Raw genomic sequence first — 19,015 nt, forward strand, 5'->3', positions numbered from 1 at the left:
TTCCAACATGCTTTCTGTCTTTGTCTCGGAATGAGATTACTTGGTTTTGTCCTGGCACTGGCCGGAATCCTAGCTGGGAGGGAAACAGTCAAATGCATAGTTATTGTTTTGGGAGATGATATTTTTTTCCTTGTAAATCATCTCTCTGTTATGTATTATTATTTTTATTTTGAATGTATAATGTAAGCATTTGAGTGTGTTCCTCTTTGTTGGATTTTGTGCTTGTGTCCGGATGAGACTTGTAGGTGATTTCAAACTAAGTACATTGGTGGTATACTCTTGGAATCTACATCTGATCCCTATTTGTTCTCAGTTCCCCTTTTGTCTTACTTTTTCTTGGGTGCTTTAATTGTAATTCTAGAACTTTTTACTATCTAAATGTGTTGCAAGCGCCGTAAAACCCTTAAAAACAAAACAAAACTTTATTTGATGAAGTTTATCATGTACGCATGTACATGCTCATGAATTTGGAGATATAATTCCCTATATTATTAGAGGACATTCCTCAAGTTACTTGATTGACGGCTACTTTTATTTTGATTGGACCAACTCACCCATGCACAATTACTATATATTTATCTGTTGGGGATTCTTTTCTTTTCTTTGAAAGGGGGGGGGGGGGTAAAATTACTCCCCCAAAAAATAAGGATTGGCACAAATCAAGCTTTTCAAAATTTACAAAATTTGTGACCAGCTATGTGATTATGGCTTTATAGAAGCCCGAGTCACTTCATTGTTTTGTTCTCACAACACGTTAACAATAGTAATTCGAGTTTGTCTAGCCTTTTTAATTTTCTAAGTTGGCACATCAAAGCTTTTGGTGTTGGGAGAAGGAGAAGGATTTGATTCTTGTTTTTTTAATGTTTTATATTTAAAATCTTTAGAACCCGTTTCCTTTTGATTTTTCTGTAAAGTAGCCGTGTTGTTTTAAGGTATTTGATTTGAGTCAGCTAGTTTCACATTTTTTTCATGTTTTTGTTTGTTTTGTTTTTGTTTTTCTGTATGTTTTTTTTTCTGGCCTAGTTTTTTTTTTTTTTTTTTTTTGGTGGTGGAATTAGGCTTGAACTTGATCAAATAGCCTACCTAGCCGGAGTGTACATTTGTAAAACCTTGTAACCTTGTATAATGGAAACAAAAATTCTCTCTCTCTCTCTCTCTCTCTCTCCCTCTCTCTTTCTCTCTCCCTCTCCCTCTCTCTCTTTCTTTCTCCCTCTCTCTCTCTCTCTCTCTCTCTCTCTCTCTCTCTCTCTCTCTCTCTCTCTCTCTCTCCTTTTTTTTTTTTTTTTGATGATTCATTTTCAGTTCAGACTAGCTTGGTGGATTATAGCTTTCACTTTCAATTAGTGAATGGTAAAATCTGAAAATCAATTTTGCCCAATGTTTAAGCCACTTGGAAAATACTTTTTAACAATTTAAGTACATATCATGCCATTTATGTTTTCTTTACAGATGCCGCAGCACAATGCAAACGGTGGAAAGGTAAGTCTTGATTATTTTTTTTTCACATAGAGAATATTCATTAAGGAGTAGGATGCACAAAATTTTTTTTGAAAGTATGCAGGAATTAATTTCTCACTACATTTTCATCATCGTCATCATCATCATCATCATCATCATCATCATCATCATCATCATCTTCTACTGCTTCCCCTTCCTCTTCTGCTTCTTCTTCTTCTTCTTCTTCTTCTTCTTCTTCTTCTTCTTCTTCTTCTTCTTCTTCTTCTTCTTCTTCTTCTTCTTCTTCTTCTTCTTCTTCTTCTAGCTTTCTTGATTATAATTATAATGTATCACTACAACTACAAGCCTTTAATATAGCTTAAAAGCTTGATATCAGCTGGTAGGTTGTTCCATAAAACTATGGGGGGGGGGGGGGGGGGGGTGACTGCTGCTGCCACATCAGATAGAAATGTATGAAGGAATATTAAAGGTCTGATACCCCAACCATCTAATTAGAATTTCATTTGATTACATTTAGTGTTGATCTATTGACAGCTCTATAAGGTCATACGTTTAATTCTTTCTATAAAGTTGTTATTTTAGCTCTAGCGTGCATGTATAATAATACAATGTAACGTATGTCATCTGGTAGATAAGTCAAAGGACATTTGATCAGTGATGGTGAAAGAAACATTTGGGTCCAGGTTGTATATCAGAAAATTCTTATTCATTTTTTTCTTTACTGTTCATTTGAACCCTTAGAATAGTTGCTATTAGTATGTTTGTTCTAAGCATCGTGGAGCCTCATTCCAGCTGTTTTATATTCTATGTTTTTTGTAACTTTGATATGAATTAAAAGGCATTTGTGTTGCAAGTCACTTGCCTTTAGACTGGAAGGTTGTAAGATATGTATTAGTCAAATTTTAATGGTTCCATCAGATTCGGTTCATCACATTTACTGCATTGTCAACTGTTTTTTTTCTGTACAGTCTATTGTAGGAAACAGATATGCTGCTTTTTTAACTCGTAAAAATGTATCAACTCTACTGTGTTTATATGAAGGGACAATCAAATTCCCACTTATGTTGAACTGGAGAGCGTCTATAAATATATGTAAAAAGAATCTTTGTAGAGATATGGATTAAACAAAAATTTATAAAGATGCACTTGGAATTTAACTGGAAATGATTTGAATATGGCTAGTTTTTTTTGTTGGGTTTTTTTTTTTTAGTTTCATTTACTTGGCCTTTTTTTTCCAATGGTATTTTAAAATCTTTTGTAGGATGTCGATATGATGGTAAAGGTGGAAGAACACGGAGAACACGAGGAAGTGAGTTTCTGATAGTTTAAAATTGATTAATTATTAACAAAGCATAAGCTCTAATATAAAGGAATTTGTGGCCTAGCCTCAATCTGGCATTAATTAGAGCCATAACGAAGGACCAGGTCACAAAGCAAAGGCAGATTCAGACATTTGAGTCGTTATAATTTGATAAAGTCTTATCCAAATTAAATTTTTTTTTTCGTTTACTCAGAATTGGAATCAGTGTAATTTGAGATTTCAAAATAATAATATTCGATAATAAATGAAAATATTAATTAAAGCATAGAGGTATGGGATGGAAGATGAAAGGATTTTAGTGAGAACAATGTGTTGAGTTGAGTGAAAAAATATTCTAAATATGTTGTGATCAGACCATCACATTTATTGCCTTTTAAAGTAAGGTGATATAGTGGACCTCCGATTCAGTGAGGTTGGCAGGACTTACATGTCATAGAATGAAAGATGCCAATTCTGATATGAATCTGTGAATAAGATAAATGATGAGGTTTCATTTCTATTTGTTCAATTGGAGTCTATTGAATAATGTATCTTTTTGTACATTCATTTATTTCCATCTTGATGAATTTTATCATTATTTCATAACCCATATTTTTTTTCATAGGAAATGGGAGAACTCATCATCGAAAATGTCATTGAGACAATTGAATTCTGCCTTGGTTGCATTTCACACACTGCCTCCTACCTCCGACTGTGGGCCTTGTCTCTGGCTCATGCACGTACGTACCTACTCGTAAATTTTATAATGTTATTCTCTTACTTTTTCTCCTGTGGTCTTTAGTATGGCAGCATAGTGAAGCTCCAGTCCTGAGACCCAGTTGAGACAAGCAGATGATCAGGCCTTTTTTAAATTTTAAAATGAAATTCATTATTTAATTTTATTTATTTATTCATTTATTTTGCAGACATTACATTTTGTTATGATTGGAGGCTGGTAAGCATGTACGCATATAAATAAACGCTTTTTATTGTTGGACAAAGTGACAAAGGCCATGATCTCAACTATTAAATTCTAACATAAAGTATCCTACCTGTATGTATTTTAAATGCTATGAATGATGATTACTAATCCTAGGTGATTAAACTCTGAACTGAATTAAATTGAAAGATGGTGATATTAGCCTGCCTATTCTGCTTTGAATAGAATAATAATGATTTCATTTTACATGTTTGTTGGGTAATATCTAAAATATCATTAAAAAAACACCTTGACAATTTATGGAAATATTCCATTACAATTCAATGCATGCCATAGGTGGAAAGTTCCTGTATCTCACACGTTACCTGATGATTTATTAGCCATTTATGTCATGGTTGCCAAAGGTAGTCCAATTAACCTATATCTGGTTGGGGATCCTGACCTCTCATTGTGGGCAGGGGGGTACTTGCTGTGTCTTCTATCCCCCCATACCTGTTTTCCAACTGTTTCTTGTCGTTGTCTTGGAATGAGATTACTTGGTTTTGTCCTGGTCCTCGTCGGAGTCCTGGCTGGGAGGGAAACAGTCAAATGCATAGTTACTGTTTTGGGAGATGACATTTTTTCCTTGTAAATGATCTCTCTGTTATGTAATGTATTAGTCTATGTTTTGTTTGCATATTATACATAATTTGTAAACATTTGAATGTATTCCTCTTAGTTGGGACCTGTGCTTGTGTCTGGATGAGACTTTTAGGTGATCTCAAACTAATTACTTTGAAAGTGTGCTCTTGGAATGTACATCTGTTTTCTATTTGAACCAATTCCCCTTTTGTCTTCCCTTTTCTTGGATGCTTTAATTGTAATTCTAGAACTTTTCACTATCCCATTTTCTTCCTTTTTACTGGCGCTGATATAACCTTGATGTGTTGCAAGTGCCGTAAAACCCTTTAAAACAATAAAACAAACAATTAACCTATATGCTCAAAAAGAGTTTTAAGCAATGCCAAAATGTCCATACTGATGGCAAACATTTTGTTTTGTAATTTTTCTTCCATTTCCCCTCCAAAACCTTGATTTGAAATTTAAAAGAAAGAATATATATTTATAGTTTAACTAACTGCTTTCAATTATATTTTAAAGCTGTTATTATATATTATAGCAGAGTGATTTTTGTCTACTTTTTAAACATTCTATCCTTTTAGAGCTGTCTGAAGTACTGTGGACAATGGTGATGCACATGGGCCTGACTATAGGTGGGAAATACATCGGGGGTGTCATTCTCTTCGTCATCTTCTTCTTCTGGGCCAATCTGACCGTGGGCATCCTGTTGCTCATGGAGGGTCTCAGCGCGTTCCTGCACACCTTGCGTCTTCACTGGGTGGAGTTCCAATCCAAGTTCTACAAGGGGACTGGCTACCACTTTGCCCCCTTCAACTTCAAATACATCCTGGAAATGGAATCGCTTGAGGAAATGATGTAAATGGGTCGTCAAGAAATACAAATAGACTGCTGAAGGAATTTGAATGAGCTCTAACTCTAACAAAGATGGGATTTGTTTAGAGATTAACATCTAAAATGGAATCCAGAGACACTCATCGGTTTTTTTGGATAATTAAGGCAAACAACAGCAGAATATGTGTGGTGATCTGGCAAAACCCGTTGGATGTTGAAAACATTCAAATCAAATTACATATTCAAATAGAGGCACCATTTCTTGACAAAAGTAGTTTGAATTTTGGAATGATCTTAATTAGGGTCAAAGTTAACATTTGAAGGCAGGGGGGGGTCAAACAATTAATAAACGGAGAATATTGTTTTTAAATACAAGACATACATACACCATGTTGAGGTTTGGCTCAGAAAAAAAACTAAATTAAATTATCAATAAGCTTCAATTTGAAAGGTCCTTTCGTGAGAACTTTGTTGGATGTAAAATATAAATGATGAAGTGAAAAAACGAAAATCATGCAGACAATTTTTCAACTCTTCTCGCTCCTATCTTATAATACTCAAAACTAACTCATGCAACATCCGACAGGCTTTACCAAATCAGCACACATATGGTTTGTTTATATAATATGGTGTATTTTACCATAATCCCAGAATGCATAATACCAAAAAGTAAAAATAAAATATAAATTTTGATGTATTCAAAGAACATTGTCAAGGACAATAAATACGCTTCATAATTCAGTTGTTTTTAGATTCCATTTTACTTTTTACTGTTAAAACTCTTAGTTTTAAAATCCTGTTTATGTTTAAAACTTTAGTAACGTTCAAAAGCATTTCCATTCTGTACAATTAGTTTGTATATGTGTGTGTCTGGTTGTATTTTGTTTTTGTATTCTTTATCCCCTTGAATTTTATATTTATTCAGCTTTAGACTTTGTCCCAAAAACATTTTATTACTTGATCAAGATATCAGCCATAACTTACATAGCTAATTATTATATCTGACAGCCATGTTGGCCAGGCTGATTTCACCAGTAGACAAGAAACTCATCCTAGAATATAATCCTAGAGGCTGCAACTCGTGTAACTACCTACGCATTCCAATGTTAGAAACCATAAATTTAATCTCATACATTATCAATGGTTTCATCCTTACCACGTTAAAAGAGAGAATAAAGATATATAAATAGGTTTTTTTATATCTAATCACCCTTAATGTTCTTTTTTTTTTTGAGAGAGATTTTTAAAATATCTTCGTATTTTTATTTCAATTTTACCATAATATATAGATTATTAGGGTTGTATTTTATGTGTTGTTTTTTTTTCGATTTATTTTATCTTGATTTTATGAAGTATTTCAAATTACTCTAAATTTGCACAAATATTTTATACAGCAATATCTTTGACTTAAACATTTTGCTAAACGATATTTTTACTCATTTAAGTTTTGTACAAAATTCATATCACGAGTTCTGCCATCAGAATAACCTGAGCGTTACCAGTAAAGGAATAAAAATTAATAGAGCATTTTGTCATACATTGAAAATTGTCAACATTCAATACTGGTCATTAGAAGAAAAAAAGTATCACTGCCACAACTTTTGTAGACCTCAACAATGAAGTATGCCTTATATCTTTGGGTTTTGTTATTGTTTTTTTCCTCTTTTTATTTTTTTTTTTTCCCGTTTGATTGATTATTCATTTCTGTTGCCGGAGCTCATAACTAGAAGTTAGATTAACAATATTATACAATATATTTTGATGTAATCAACGACACACGACACAGTGCCTTTCTCTTTGTATTCGAGTTGATGACTTAGAACCAGTGGAATAAATGGAAATCGAATTACAAATGATCTCTTGACTGTCGTTTTATTTATTAACAGCCAAACTTTATAACTGTTTAATATCTGTAAAATCGGTAACAAGAAACACATTTAGAAACATTTATGTATAAGTTATTTTAATTATTTTCTGTATTGAAGTATGGTTTACAAAAATTTTAATTAAAAATATTTTTATGTCTTCAACTATGATTTTATACTTTTCAAAATCTAATAGGGTTTTTAAATTGGCATCATTTTAAGTTTAAGAATAAAATTGAAAGCCATTTAATTTGAATAGTTCTTCCATGTTTGAGTCTTCCAAATAATATGTTTGTTTTTATTGTAGAAAGCTTTACTGGATATTTAATTTTTATAGCAAGTTTTTTTTTAAAAGTTTGTTTATTATATGTAACATTATGTATATTATTATATATATAATCTATTATTTTATTGGCTGATTTTAATCAGAGTGAAATAACCAGACCAAGTGCCTTGTTTAATGTTGTAATATTATTGTTGTAAGTGTAGAATTCACATCATCAACAGTTGATAGTCCTAATCATATTTTTCAATTAGAGCTTTGGTTTATAAGAGAATAGACTCTACGCGTGGGTGTACGATCCGATAGTGATGTCGTTTCTTCTTCTCTTTACTAGTCTATCCTGCTTCTTTGGTTTGTGATTGTATTTTTGACAGGGGATATTTTTTTTCTCTGTAAATCTTCTGCCTGTTTGTTCTTGGTTATTTATAATTTAGCTTATGATATCTTTAGGTTATGATTTTGATTTACATTTGTACTATTTTTGTTAGATTGCTTGTTTTTTTGTTTCAGCGGTCTCTCATATAACCTCAATTGTGTTGGAAGAGACCTAAAGCAACAAACAAACAAACAAAAGAATAGACTCTATATGAAAGCTCAGCATTTGTATTATCACTATTATTTTCTTTTCGATTCCTTCAATTGGTCTAACCAATAACAGGTTTGTAAATCTCCATAATCCCTGCCCCTTTCCGTAGATTGCTTACATATTAATATCGCTCTACAAATTACAATTATCAAACGAGTCTTGAGTTTATTATTGTTGTGTAGTCTTCCAATTGACAATTAAGGACATACTTTGCTCAGTTGTAAAAACATGGGATATTTTAATTTGTGTTGACAAATATTTTTGACCCAATATCCCCCCCCCCCCCCCCCCCTTCCAAATAAATTTAAAAAATTAAACTAAAATACCTAGACTTCAACTGTTGATGAAATGTATTGTTATAGTGCAACCCCTGGATAACGACATCCCCGGGATTGGAAAATTATGTTGTTATCCTGAGGTGTCGTTGTTCCTGAGTTTTCAAGATGGCAGAAAAAGAGGGTGTGGAGAGACCCGTAATAATAACGATGCGATGCATGGACGTCATGCCTTTGATAACGGGTCACTACCACGTTAGAATGTTTATTTTTCTGTTGATAAATGGTTAACCAGTTTAGTTTTCACTCTCCGATGTGTATTGTAAATGTTTTTATCGTAAACAGTGCTCGAATGCCATTTTCCTTCTATCATTTATCCCGGCTTGGGACTGGTTTGATAATTCACCAGAACACATTTCGATTCTTGATTCATGAGCGAGGTTGTCAGCGCTGTCAATGGACCCACGCGCTGTGGCAAAGAACCAGAAACTGCAGAGTATCTAGCGTTGTGTTGTCCCAAGTCGGGTTTGCAACTGTACACAAACGAATTTGCCACCTGGGTAGCTTATCATAAAATTGTCGTGCGATACCATTAGAAGCTGCTGCTGCCAGAAGTCCTCATGGTCAATTTCGACATTAAAAGTTGCCAAATAGAACCTCACTTGGCCAAACACTACAAACATTTTGACCCGTCTTGAAAAATTCATCGTTTTTTTATGAATAAACAATAGACTCAACTGGCAGAAGAAAAAAATGTCGCTAAACAGGGTTTTTACTCAAATGTATGTCGCTATCTGGGGGGTTATATCACTGATAATATAGTTATAGAGCAAAATAAAATCGGGACCAGAGGTCAATGTTGTTGTTCAGGGGGTGTTGCTATCCAGAGGTTGCCCTGTATTTGTGTTGTTGGTGTAATTTTTTTTTTTTAAATTGTCATAGGATTTTGAAAAAAAATTTAAAGGGACAGAAGCATCCAATGTTACAAATCAATCAATTGGGGAATTGTGACTCAATAAATTAAAATAAAATAAGTATTAAAATGTCATTTGTGAGATCCGAACTAATGGCAAATGTTTGAATAAAGCCAAAAAGAAAAGAAAAAAAAGAACTTCTGTCGAATCCCAAATTTTACTATTTTGGAACATGGTGGAAAAACAAAATTGTTCATGCTTATTTCTTTTTTTTTCTTGTTCCTGTCCATTTATTTATTATTTTCGACCTTCCTTAGTTTTCTACTTAAAAAGGCGTTTCCCTGTCAATGTCTAGAACTTTATTTGATCAATTATTTCCATGGACTCATGATTTGATTTTTCTGTATATTTTGATATTCTCTATTTATGGACATTTTCGCCAACTTCTAATTTAATTTCGACATGGTTTGTCTTTCATCACGCTTGTCACCATATGACTAATACTAATATTCCAATTGAATGTTTTCTATAATTTCAAGAAATATGAGTAGATAATTAGTTGTATAGAAATTGTCACATTCCAAAAACTAGTCATCATTCAATAAAATTAGATCCCAATCTTCAAAGTTTGATTTTGATTTATAAAAAGTGTGTAAAATTTCCCATGGCTGGGATGGGATTCTTCGAGCTGACAATAAACTCCTTGTTGCTGCCAGATCTCCCCCACATTCTCTGTCCAAGTAGATGAAGCATTTCACTTTCACCCAAGAGTTGGGGTTGCATGATTTTTCCTCGAGCAAGAAATTTGGCCCCTATTGCTGACTTAGGGACAGCGTGGCTCAGCGGTACGGACTTTGCTTCCTACCCGAAAGGTACCGAGTTCAATCACTGGCCGCTGCGTTGTGTAAGTCACCTCACCCTAGCTCACTTTGCGGCTGATGCCTGGGTTATTCCAGTCTTCCCTTGGAATAGACCCTAAAGACAAATTTCCCTTTGGGGATGAATAAAGGGAATTTTATTTATTTATTTTATTATTTGTGGCTCTGCACCATGAGCCATGCCTGACTATATTGTGGTCTTTTCACCCGAAAGAAAAATCCCTCCACCCCTGTGGATGAGTTAAGGGAACTATTTTTATTTTTATAAGAATAAACAATCTCAAAAGAATCAACCAGCCTCAACTTGGGATCAAACCTCAGACCTTCTGATTACTGATCAGTCATGTTATCTTTACACCAGAGGTTACCCAATATTAGAGACGATTGAATGCCTTTATTCTTCACAAGGGTATGCGTTTCCACTGTGAACCCTCGCTCCATCACAAAACACGAACACATAAAGACGAAGACTATTACTATTATAGTTATCTCCATTTTTACTTTGAAAAATATCAAAATCAAAAGTGACACATTCTGGGTGGGGTTCCCGACCTCCCATAGTTGGCAGGGAGGAACTTGCTGTGTCTTCAATACCCCTTTACCTGTTTTCCAATTGTTTTCTGTCTTTGTCTTGGAATGAGATTACTTACGTTTTGTCCTGACCCTGGCCGGAGTCCTTGGTTGGGAGGAAAACAGTCGATTGCAGACCTACCAACTATCTCTGATTGTCCGGGACAGTCCCGGATTTCAATTTGGGGAAAAGCAGAAAAAAAAAAAAAGATTAAATACGATTATTTTCTACAACGTCAAGCAATTTTGTTAGGCCTTTTCAGGAACATCTTAACAAGATTAATGAAAGTAGGTATCCCAAACTACCGCTGTGTGGCATGCGAATTTGTCGTGATCGATCAAAAAGGGGGGTGTTAATATCTGTCTCTCTCCCTCTCTCTTTGGAATTAAACTTTATTTAATAAAAAAAAGGACAATATTATATTTCAATATCTGCTCTACAAGATGAGCTAAATATTTAAACTATTCAAGCTATGTGAACTTTTTAATGAAAGTGACATTATGGGAGTTGATTATACTTTGGGAAAGAATCAGCTGCTGGACAAAGATATTAAGATCTTTTGCAAATGATTTGAAAAATCTTAATAGCAAGAGCAGAGCAGAGCAGAAGTCTTTAATAAAAAAAAATACAAAAACAAAAAAAACTTGAGCTTCGATATAGCGTAATATCCACTAAACGTGCTCAAAGCGCTTTACAAGGGGTCCCTGGACAACAGCAACACATAACATGTACCCACGAGACATGATGCCTGTCAGGCGATATTACAAATTTTTGGGACAGAGACAACGCTGTTAACAGCCAGGTACTCATTTTACACCTGAGTACGGTGAGAGAATGTGAGTAAAGAGCCTTTTCCAAGGACTCAACTATGCGCAGAGCGAGGCTCGAACCCAGGACCTTCCGATCCGAAAGCGAGTGTCATACCACTAGACCACATAGCCGCACAAGGCTAATGCAAGGAGTTTCTTCATCAAAGCTCTGGATTATATGAAAACCAGCTTCCCCTTCAAATCAGACATCCTGACTCAAGCTGCTAACCTTGACATCAGTAAAAAGGAAGAGATGGAATTTAGCTCATTGACCTTCTCTTGACCGTGTGCGATGAAACGAAGATACTCTCAGAGGTGAGTTTAAGGATTTTCAATCCTCGTCATTCACCCCTGAAATTGTTTGTTTTTGTTTTTAAGGGTTTTACGGCGCTTGCAACACATTTAGGTTATATCAGCGCCAGTAAAATGGGATAGTAAAAAGTTCTAGAATTACAATTTAAAGCACCCAAGAAAAAGTAGGGGAACTGGGAACAAATAGGGATCAGATGTAGATTCCAAGAGCATACCACCAATGTACTTAGTTTGAGATCACCTATAAATCTCATCCGGACACAAGCACAAAATCCAACAAAGAGGAATACACTCAAATGCTTACATTATACATTGAAAATAACAAATATAATAATACATAACAGAGAGATGATTTACAAGGAAAAAAATATCTCCCAAAACAATAACTATGCATTTGACTGTTTCCCTCCCAGCTAGGACTCCGGCCAGGGCCAGGACAAAACCAAGTAATCTCATTCCAAGACAAAGACAGAAAGCAAATTGGAAAACAGATATACAGGGATAGAAGACAGTAAGTACCCCCTGCCCACTGTGGGAGGTCAGGAACTCCAGCCAGTGAGCAAATGTGTATGAAAGGTGCCAGACAAGGCAAGAAAGAATAAAAATCATTCTACCTCGCTGGCACTTTTCTTATCATACACACTTGTTCAGAATGTTATCTTGCAACAGAGGCGACTCCATATTTTACTCTGAAATGAAGATTATGAATTTAAATAATTCAAAACGTTTTGTTTTTAAGGGTTTTACGGTGTTTGTGACACATTTAGGTCATTTCAGCGACAGTCCAAAAAGCTGAGATAAATAAATGTTTTGTTTTGTTTTTAAGGGTTTTACGGCGCTTGCAACACATTTAGGTTATATCAGCGCCAGTAAAAAGGAAGAAAATGGGATAGTAAAAAGTTCTAGAATTACAATTAAAGCACCCAAGAAAAAGTAAGACAAGGGGAACTGGAACAAATAGGGATCAGATGTAGAATCCAAGAACATTACCACCAATGTACTTAGTTTGAAATCACCTACAAGTCTCATCCAGACACAAGCACAAAATCCAACAAAGAGGAACACACTCAAATGCTTACATTATACATTCAGAATAAAAATAATAATACATAACAGAGAGATAATTTACAAGGAAAAAAATATCATCTCCCAAAACAATAACTATGCATTTGACTGTTTCCCTCCCAGCTAGGATTCCGGCCAGTGCCAGGACAAAACCAAGTAATCTCATTCCGAGACAAAGACAGAAAACATGTTGGATAACAGATATAAGGGGATATAAGACACAGTATGTACCTCGCTGCCCGCTATGGGAGGTCAAGGAACACACTCAAATGTTTTACAAATCATATATAATATAAAGAAAGCATAATACAGTGCATAACAGAGAGATGATTTACAATGAAAAAAATATCATCTCCCAAAACTAACTATACATTCGACTGCTTCCCTCTCAGCCAGGGCATCTGGCCAGGACCAGGACAAAACGAAGTAATCTCATTCCAAGACAAAGACAGAAAGCATGTTGGAAAACGGATATAAGGGAATAGAAGACACAGTATGTACCCCTCTGCCCACTATGGGAGAATTTGGAATTGGTTACTGATTTTGAAATCTTCAAGTAGGCAGGTATTGGAATACACTCAAATGCTATTATGGTATATAATAAAATATGATTTACAATGAAAAAAATTTCATCTCCGAAAACAATGCTATATATTTACCGCTCAGCCAAGACCAGGACAAATCAAGTAATCTCATTCCAAGACAGAGATAGAAAGCAACTCGGAAAAGAGATAATATAGTGAGAAGACACAAGTCACATGCCCACCATGGGGTTTCAATACTCGCAACACAAGAAAAAAAAAATCAATAGGAAATTTATTATTTTTAATTTGTTTAATTTCTCGAATTATCAATATTTCATTTTGAGTTATAATATGCATGAAGAATAATAATCTTGATACTGAGTCTGGCAACAAAGGTTCATATCAGTGATGATACGGTACTAGAGTGATTGACTGATATCAAACCATCAGCTTCAACAAGCTACAAACAGGCTATATCATTCTTGCAGAAAGCACACATGGTCCTCTTGCGACTCTTCTTACACAAAGATACAATATCAGGGGATCACTCTCATTTTATATACAAGCTAAAATCAAAGTATGTAAATAATTCAAATACAACTAAATCATATTGTATTTTGTGTAGCCTTTAAATTCATGTTTATTTTATTAAAATTCTAGGAATGAAAGTTCGTTTACCCATGGCTCATTTATACAAGGAAGTCTCTCCTCCGGGCACAATTTGTATTGCCTGTCATCAGCCTTGTTAAAACAAAAAAGAAGAAAATAAACTGCAGTTCTTTAACCAAGTTCTCTTGCCTATTCTACCCTTGTCTGATAACATCACATCTTTGCGATTTTAATTCATAAACCACATTGGATGACTAGTCAATGGAATTTTAACCTGTATCGGCACCAGGAAAAAAGGAAGACGCTTTTGTTGACGATTTTTATTTACGGCCTGTCAACCATATTCCATCCACAACACCAGTAAAACGGAAGAAGAGTTTAATCGACTACGCCTATATAAGGGTCCTAGATTAAGTAAAACAGTGGAGACTACTTAGTTTAGTTATACAAGACAACACAAGAGGACGAATATGGAGTTCAGTGTCGATGAACGCTTGGAGTGGAAAGTACTTTATACCTATCTGTATTATCAAATACCTTTTTTATTATTAATAACATGGGTGCCCAAAAAATGTAAGACGAAGGGAAACAGTTTACTACGTAGATTCAAATCTAAGCAGCAACCAATCCTTGTGGCAAACCAGTGCCAGGAACTAACAATAGGATTTATAATCTTGTTATTGTCTACTCAAAAATGATTCCAATTCGTCGATTGGGAATACCTCTTACTCTTCAGTATTCAAGATATATATCCTTCAAGAAAAATTACACCTTAAATCTACCCCTTTTTCCTCAACCTCTCCTCCTGTACATCTATCTCACACGAATACGCACTCTCGCACAAATATATACACTTCCATTCAACCATAAACTGTATGCACAAAAATATACACTTTCATCCAACCGTTAAATTGTACACCGTGTGTTAGGGTAAGGAATCGGTTCTAACGACAAGACTCCACTGTAAAATGCGAGGATTGAGATGAACACCAGCTCTGCCAAGACAGATTGTCAGGTCAAAATCACGATGGTTTTTAAAGTTTTAAAAAGCCAATCTGTAATACATTAAAAATAAAATAATTATTTTAAAACACTATCCTAAGCCATGACAAATTTCACATTTTGAAAGAAAATATGCCATTGTAACAAGATGTAGTGGAAGGCATAAACATCAAAAAATTCTGAAAACTGGCCCTGGTACAATTTGACAACAATAATCAATTGTTAAAACGAGTTGAATAAGAACAGAAATCAACTACTTGGGTTGTTAAGTTGTCACACCCCTTCAAACTAACAGGGTCAACGTTAAAAAAAACAAATGCTGTGTATATATAAGCAGGTCTGACATCTAAAATCACTTTTGAGTCTAGTTTAATATTAAAAAATAGACAATTTGCGTCATTTTTGAGATTTCCATTACAACAATGAGCCCATAAGGAATTGGGTTATCAGACCTGCAAATAAGTACATGTTGGTCTTACAGCATTTGCAACACATTTAGGTCATTTCAGACAACTCCAGACGCCAGCACAGGACCCCACTAAGAGGAACACTCAAATGTTTACAAGATATGTTCAAAACAAAAATATAACGATCAATTCATATCAGAGAGATGATTTACTGATTTTCAAGGAAAAAAAAAAAATCACCTCCCAAAACTAATAATATACATTTGACTGTTTCGCTCTCAGCCAAGGACTCCACAAGGACCAGGACAAACCAGGTAATCCCATTCCAAGACAAAAGCTAGAAGACGCAGCAAGCAACCTCCTGCCCATCATGTTGTCATCTGCATTTTTTGCCAAATTGGGACCTAAAATTTGCCAAAAAACCCCCCAAAACTTGCCAAGGAGAACTAAGCGTTTCAGTAAAAATTAACACGCGATACAGAAAAAAAATATATAAAAGACAATTTATTACATTTAAGGAGGCTACATTTATTAATTTACACAATAGCGTTGTTACAAAGATTTTAAAGGATCATTATCCGTAGAGAGTAGCTTCCCTTGGTTTGGGCCCAGGCAAAGCTGCAACATTTCTCAAGTTTCGCACTTTTTTTTTCGTTATTTTGTTTTCGCTTCTTTTTCCCCCCCAAATTTGCCACGCGATTTGCCAATTTTGGGAAATTTGCCAAAATCTGCGGCCGCAAAAAATGCAGATGACAGATCACGGGAGGTGGAAAGACCCCATCCATCACCTAGTGTATAATACTTGTATTATAATTTATCATTGTTTGCAAGCAATACGAGAGAGAGAGGGAGTTTGTCACTTTGGTGAAGCCAGATGAGAAAGTGTATATGACACAGCATGTACCTCCCTGCCTACTAGGGGAGGTCAGGATCCCCACCCAGGTTTGTCACTTTGGTGAAGCCAGATGAGAAAGTGTATATGACTATTTCAATTTGCATTAAAAAAGATACTGGAACTGAGGTCTGGAAGAGGAGGAGGATGTCCTCCTTAATAGGGTCTATTAGCTTGATAGTGATAGGGATAGTATGATAGTGTCATTAGTGATTAATGTAAAGGTGATTGGAATGAAGTGCTATGATATGTCAAAGGTCAATGCTGTAGAAAACCATTATTATAAATATAACAAGAGATTTGTTTTGTTTTTAAGGGTTTTACGGCGCTTGCAACACATCTAGGTTATATCAGCGCCAGTAAAAAGGAAGAAAATGGGATAGAAAGTTCTAGAATTACAATTAAAGCAGCCAAGAGAAAGTAAGACAAAGGGGAACTGGGAACAAATAAGGATCAGATGTAGATTCCAAGAGCATACCCCCAATGTACTTAGTCTGAGATCACCTAAAAGTCTCATCCAGACACAGGCACAGTCCCCACTAAGAGGAATACACTCAAATGTTTACAAATAAAATACATATAATACATAATACAGTGCATAACAGAGAGATGATTTACAAGGAAAAAAAAAAAAAATCATCTCCCAAAACTAACTATACATTTGACTGTTTCCCTCCCAGCCAGGACAAAACCAAGTAATCTCATTCCAAGACAAAGGCAGAAAGCATGTTGGAAAACTGTTATAAGGGGATAGAAGACAGTATGTAACCCCCCTGCCCACTATGGGAGGTTGATAGGGATAGTATGGTAGTGTCATCAGTGATTATTGTTAAGGTGATTGTAGAAAACCATTATTATAAATATAACAAGAGATTTGAAAAACAAACAAAATTTTAAAAGAAGCCAAGATATCTATTGCAGATGGGCTGTAATCCACAAACTGACAAAGCTGGTTTCTTATTGCATCTACATCATGAACTATCAAAGAGTAAATTGATTCCTCAAGAATATCTATAAAGCATTTCATAAACTTCAAACATTTGAAATAATGAGTGATGCTAATAAACACTTTCATATACATTCATTTAAAAACAAGGGGAAAAAAAAACAAGCCTAAATGCACAATTCTAAACAAATTAACACCTGCTAATAAGAAAGCAAATAATACTAAAAGTTTGATGGAATAATCAATATCAATAACAAAATATCACTTTAAAATAAAATATCAAAACAATTTCTAAATCTATAATTAAATTTCTCACAAACCTATTCATCCCAAATGCAAATCAACTTTGTATTATAAATTATAAAACTAAATCAAGTACCTAAGAAAAAGACAAAGGAGATGAGATACCCAAAAGTTGTATCTAGTCTGAGTTTAGTTTAGTTTTTAAGGGTTTTACGGCGCTTGCAACACATTACGGTCATATCAGCTCCAGTAAAAAGAAAGAACATGGGATACTAAAAAGTTATAGAATTACAATTAAAGCACCCAAGAAAAGGTAAGACAGAGGGGAATTGGTTCAAATAGGGAACAAATGTAGATTCCAAGAGCACACTATCAAAGTGCTTAGTTTGATATCACCTAAAAGTCTCATCCAGACACAAGCACAGGTCCCAACTAAGAGGAACACACTCAAATGTTTACAAATGATATATAATACAGAACATAATACAGTGCATAACAGAGAGATGATTTACAAGGAAAAAAAATATCATCTCCCGAAACTAACCATACATTTGAATGTTTCCCTCTCAGCCAGGGCATCAGGCCAGGGCCAGGACAAAACCAAGTAATCTCATTCTAAGACAAGACAGAAAGCAATTGGAAAACAGATATAGGGGGATAGAAGACACAGTAAGTACCTTCCTGCCCACTATGGGAGGTCAGGATCCCCACCCAGTATCTAGTCTGCCGTAAGGGATATGTTTTTGTTTTTAAGGGTTTTACGGCGCTTGCAACACATTTAGATTATATCAGTGCCAGTAAAAAGGAAGAAAATGGGATAGTAAAAAGTTCTAGAATTACAAATAAAGCACCCAAGAAAATGTAAGACATAGGGGAATTGGGAACAAATAGGGATCAGATGTAGATTTCCAAGAGCACACTATCAAAGTACTTAGTTTGAGACCACATATAAGTCTCATCCGGACACAAGCACAAAATCCAACAAAGAGGAATACACTCAAATGCTTACATTAAACATTAAAAATAACAAATATAATAATACATAACAGAGAGATGATTTACAAGGGAAAAAATATCATCTCCCAAAACAATAACCATGCATTTGACTGTTTCCCTCCCAGCCAGGACTCCGACGAGGGCCAGGAAAAAAAGTAATCCCATTCCAAGACAAAGACAGAAAGCATGTTGGATAAGTTATAAGGGGATAGAAGACACAGTATGTACCCCCCTGCCCACTATGGGAGGTCAGGAACCCCACAGCCGTAAGGGATACAAAAGGCCTTCAAAATGCAAATATATTATTAAAAACCTAACATAATACAGAATCAACAAATGATTTACAAGTTTTAAAAAAAGTCTCAATTTTTAAATTAAAAATCGATGCTACCCTCTTAGCAAAACCAAATGGCCACATTCCCAAAAGAAAAAAAAAAAAAGGGCGCAAAACTCCACAGAAAGAGCTCATGATATAGGAGGGTAGAAGAGATTGCCAGAGTGTATACATGATGATTCACAATCAATTTGAAAAGAACAAAGTTGGGCAAGGCAAGTCAGACCTTGGCCTACAAATTACTAAATTTACACGAGTGAATAAACTAGCAATCAGAATGACTTTAAAGACGTATAAAAAAGGAAAAAGTCATACCTATTATGACTTTTTTTTTCTTTTTTTTGGTCAAAGCCA

The 19,015-nt window shown here is 34.8% G+C and overlaps 2 protein-coding genes across 41 annotated transcripts in view; one reads left to right on the plus strand and one right to left on the minus strand.

Annotated features, from left to right (window-relative positions):
- Positions 1 to 9,691, plus strand: part of LOC144973557 (V-type proton ATPase 116 kDa subunit a 1-like) — a 65,377-nt gene extending 55,686 nt beyond the window's left edge. For 32 of the 37 annotated variants that reach the window (XM_078916123.1, XM_078916124.1, XM_078916133.1 and 29 more), the window contains 4 exons: positions 1,450 to 1,479; positions 2,720 to 2,767; positions 3,384 to 3,498; positions 4,901 to 9,691. In XM_078916123.1, coding sequence (XP_078772249.1) covers positions 1,450 to 1,479; positions 2,720 to 2,767; positions 3,384 to 3,498; positions 4,901 to 5,178 — 471 coding nt within the window. In that variant the 3' untranslated portion in view covers positions 5,179 to 9,691. Of the gene's footprint in view, positions 1 to 1,449; positions 1,480 to 2,719; positions 2,768 to 3,383; positions 3,499 to 4,900 lie in introns of those variants that run through there. The other 5 variants (XR_013645576.1, XR_013645578.1, XR_013645580.1 and 2 more) reach the window with 3 other exon arrangements.
- Positions 9,692 to 13,523: 3,832 nt separating this feature from the next.
- LOC144973558 (COP9 signalosome complex subunit 1-like) overlaps positions 13,524 to 19,015 on the minus strand; it is a 29,048-nt gene continuing 23,556 nt past the window's right edge. For all 4 annotated transcript variants that reach the window (XM_078916158.1, XM_078916159.1, XM_078916160.1 and 1 more), the window contains exon 14: positions 13,524 to 19,015. This exon is cut by the window's right edge. The gene's annotated coding sequence lies outside the window, so the exon portion shown is untranslated.

Source organism: Berghia stephanieae, chromosome 5, assembly GCF_034508935.2.
Source record: "Berghia stephanieae isolate SIO BIC M18660-M18661 chromosome 5, UCSD_Bste_1.3, whole genome shotgun sequence".
NCBI classification, from domain to species: domain Eukaryota; kingdom Metazoa; phylum Mollusca; class Gastropoda; order Nudibranchia; family Aeolidiidae; genus Berghia; species Berghia stephanieae.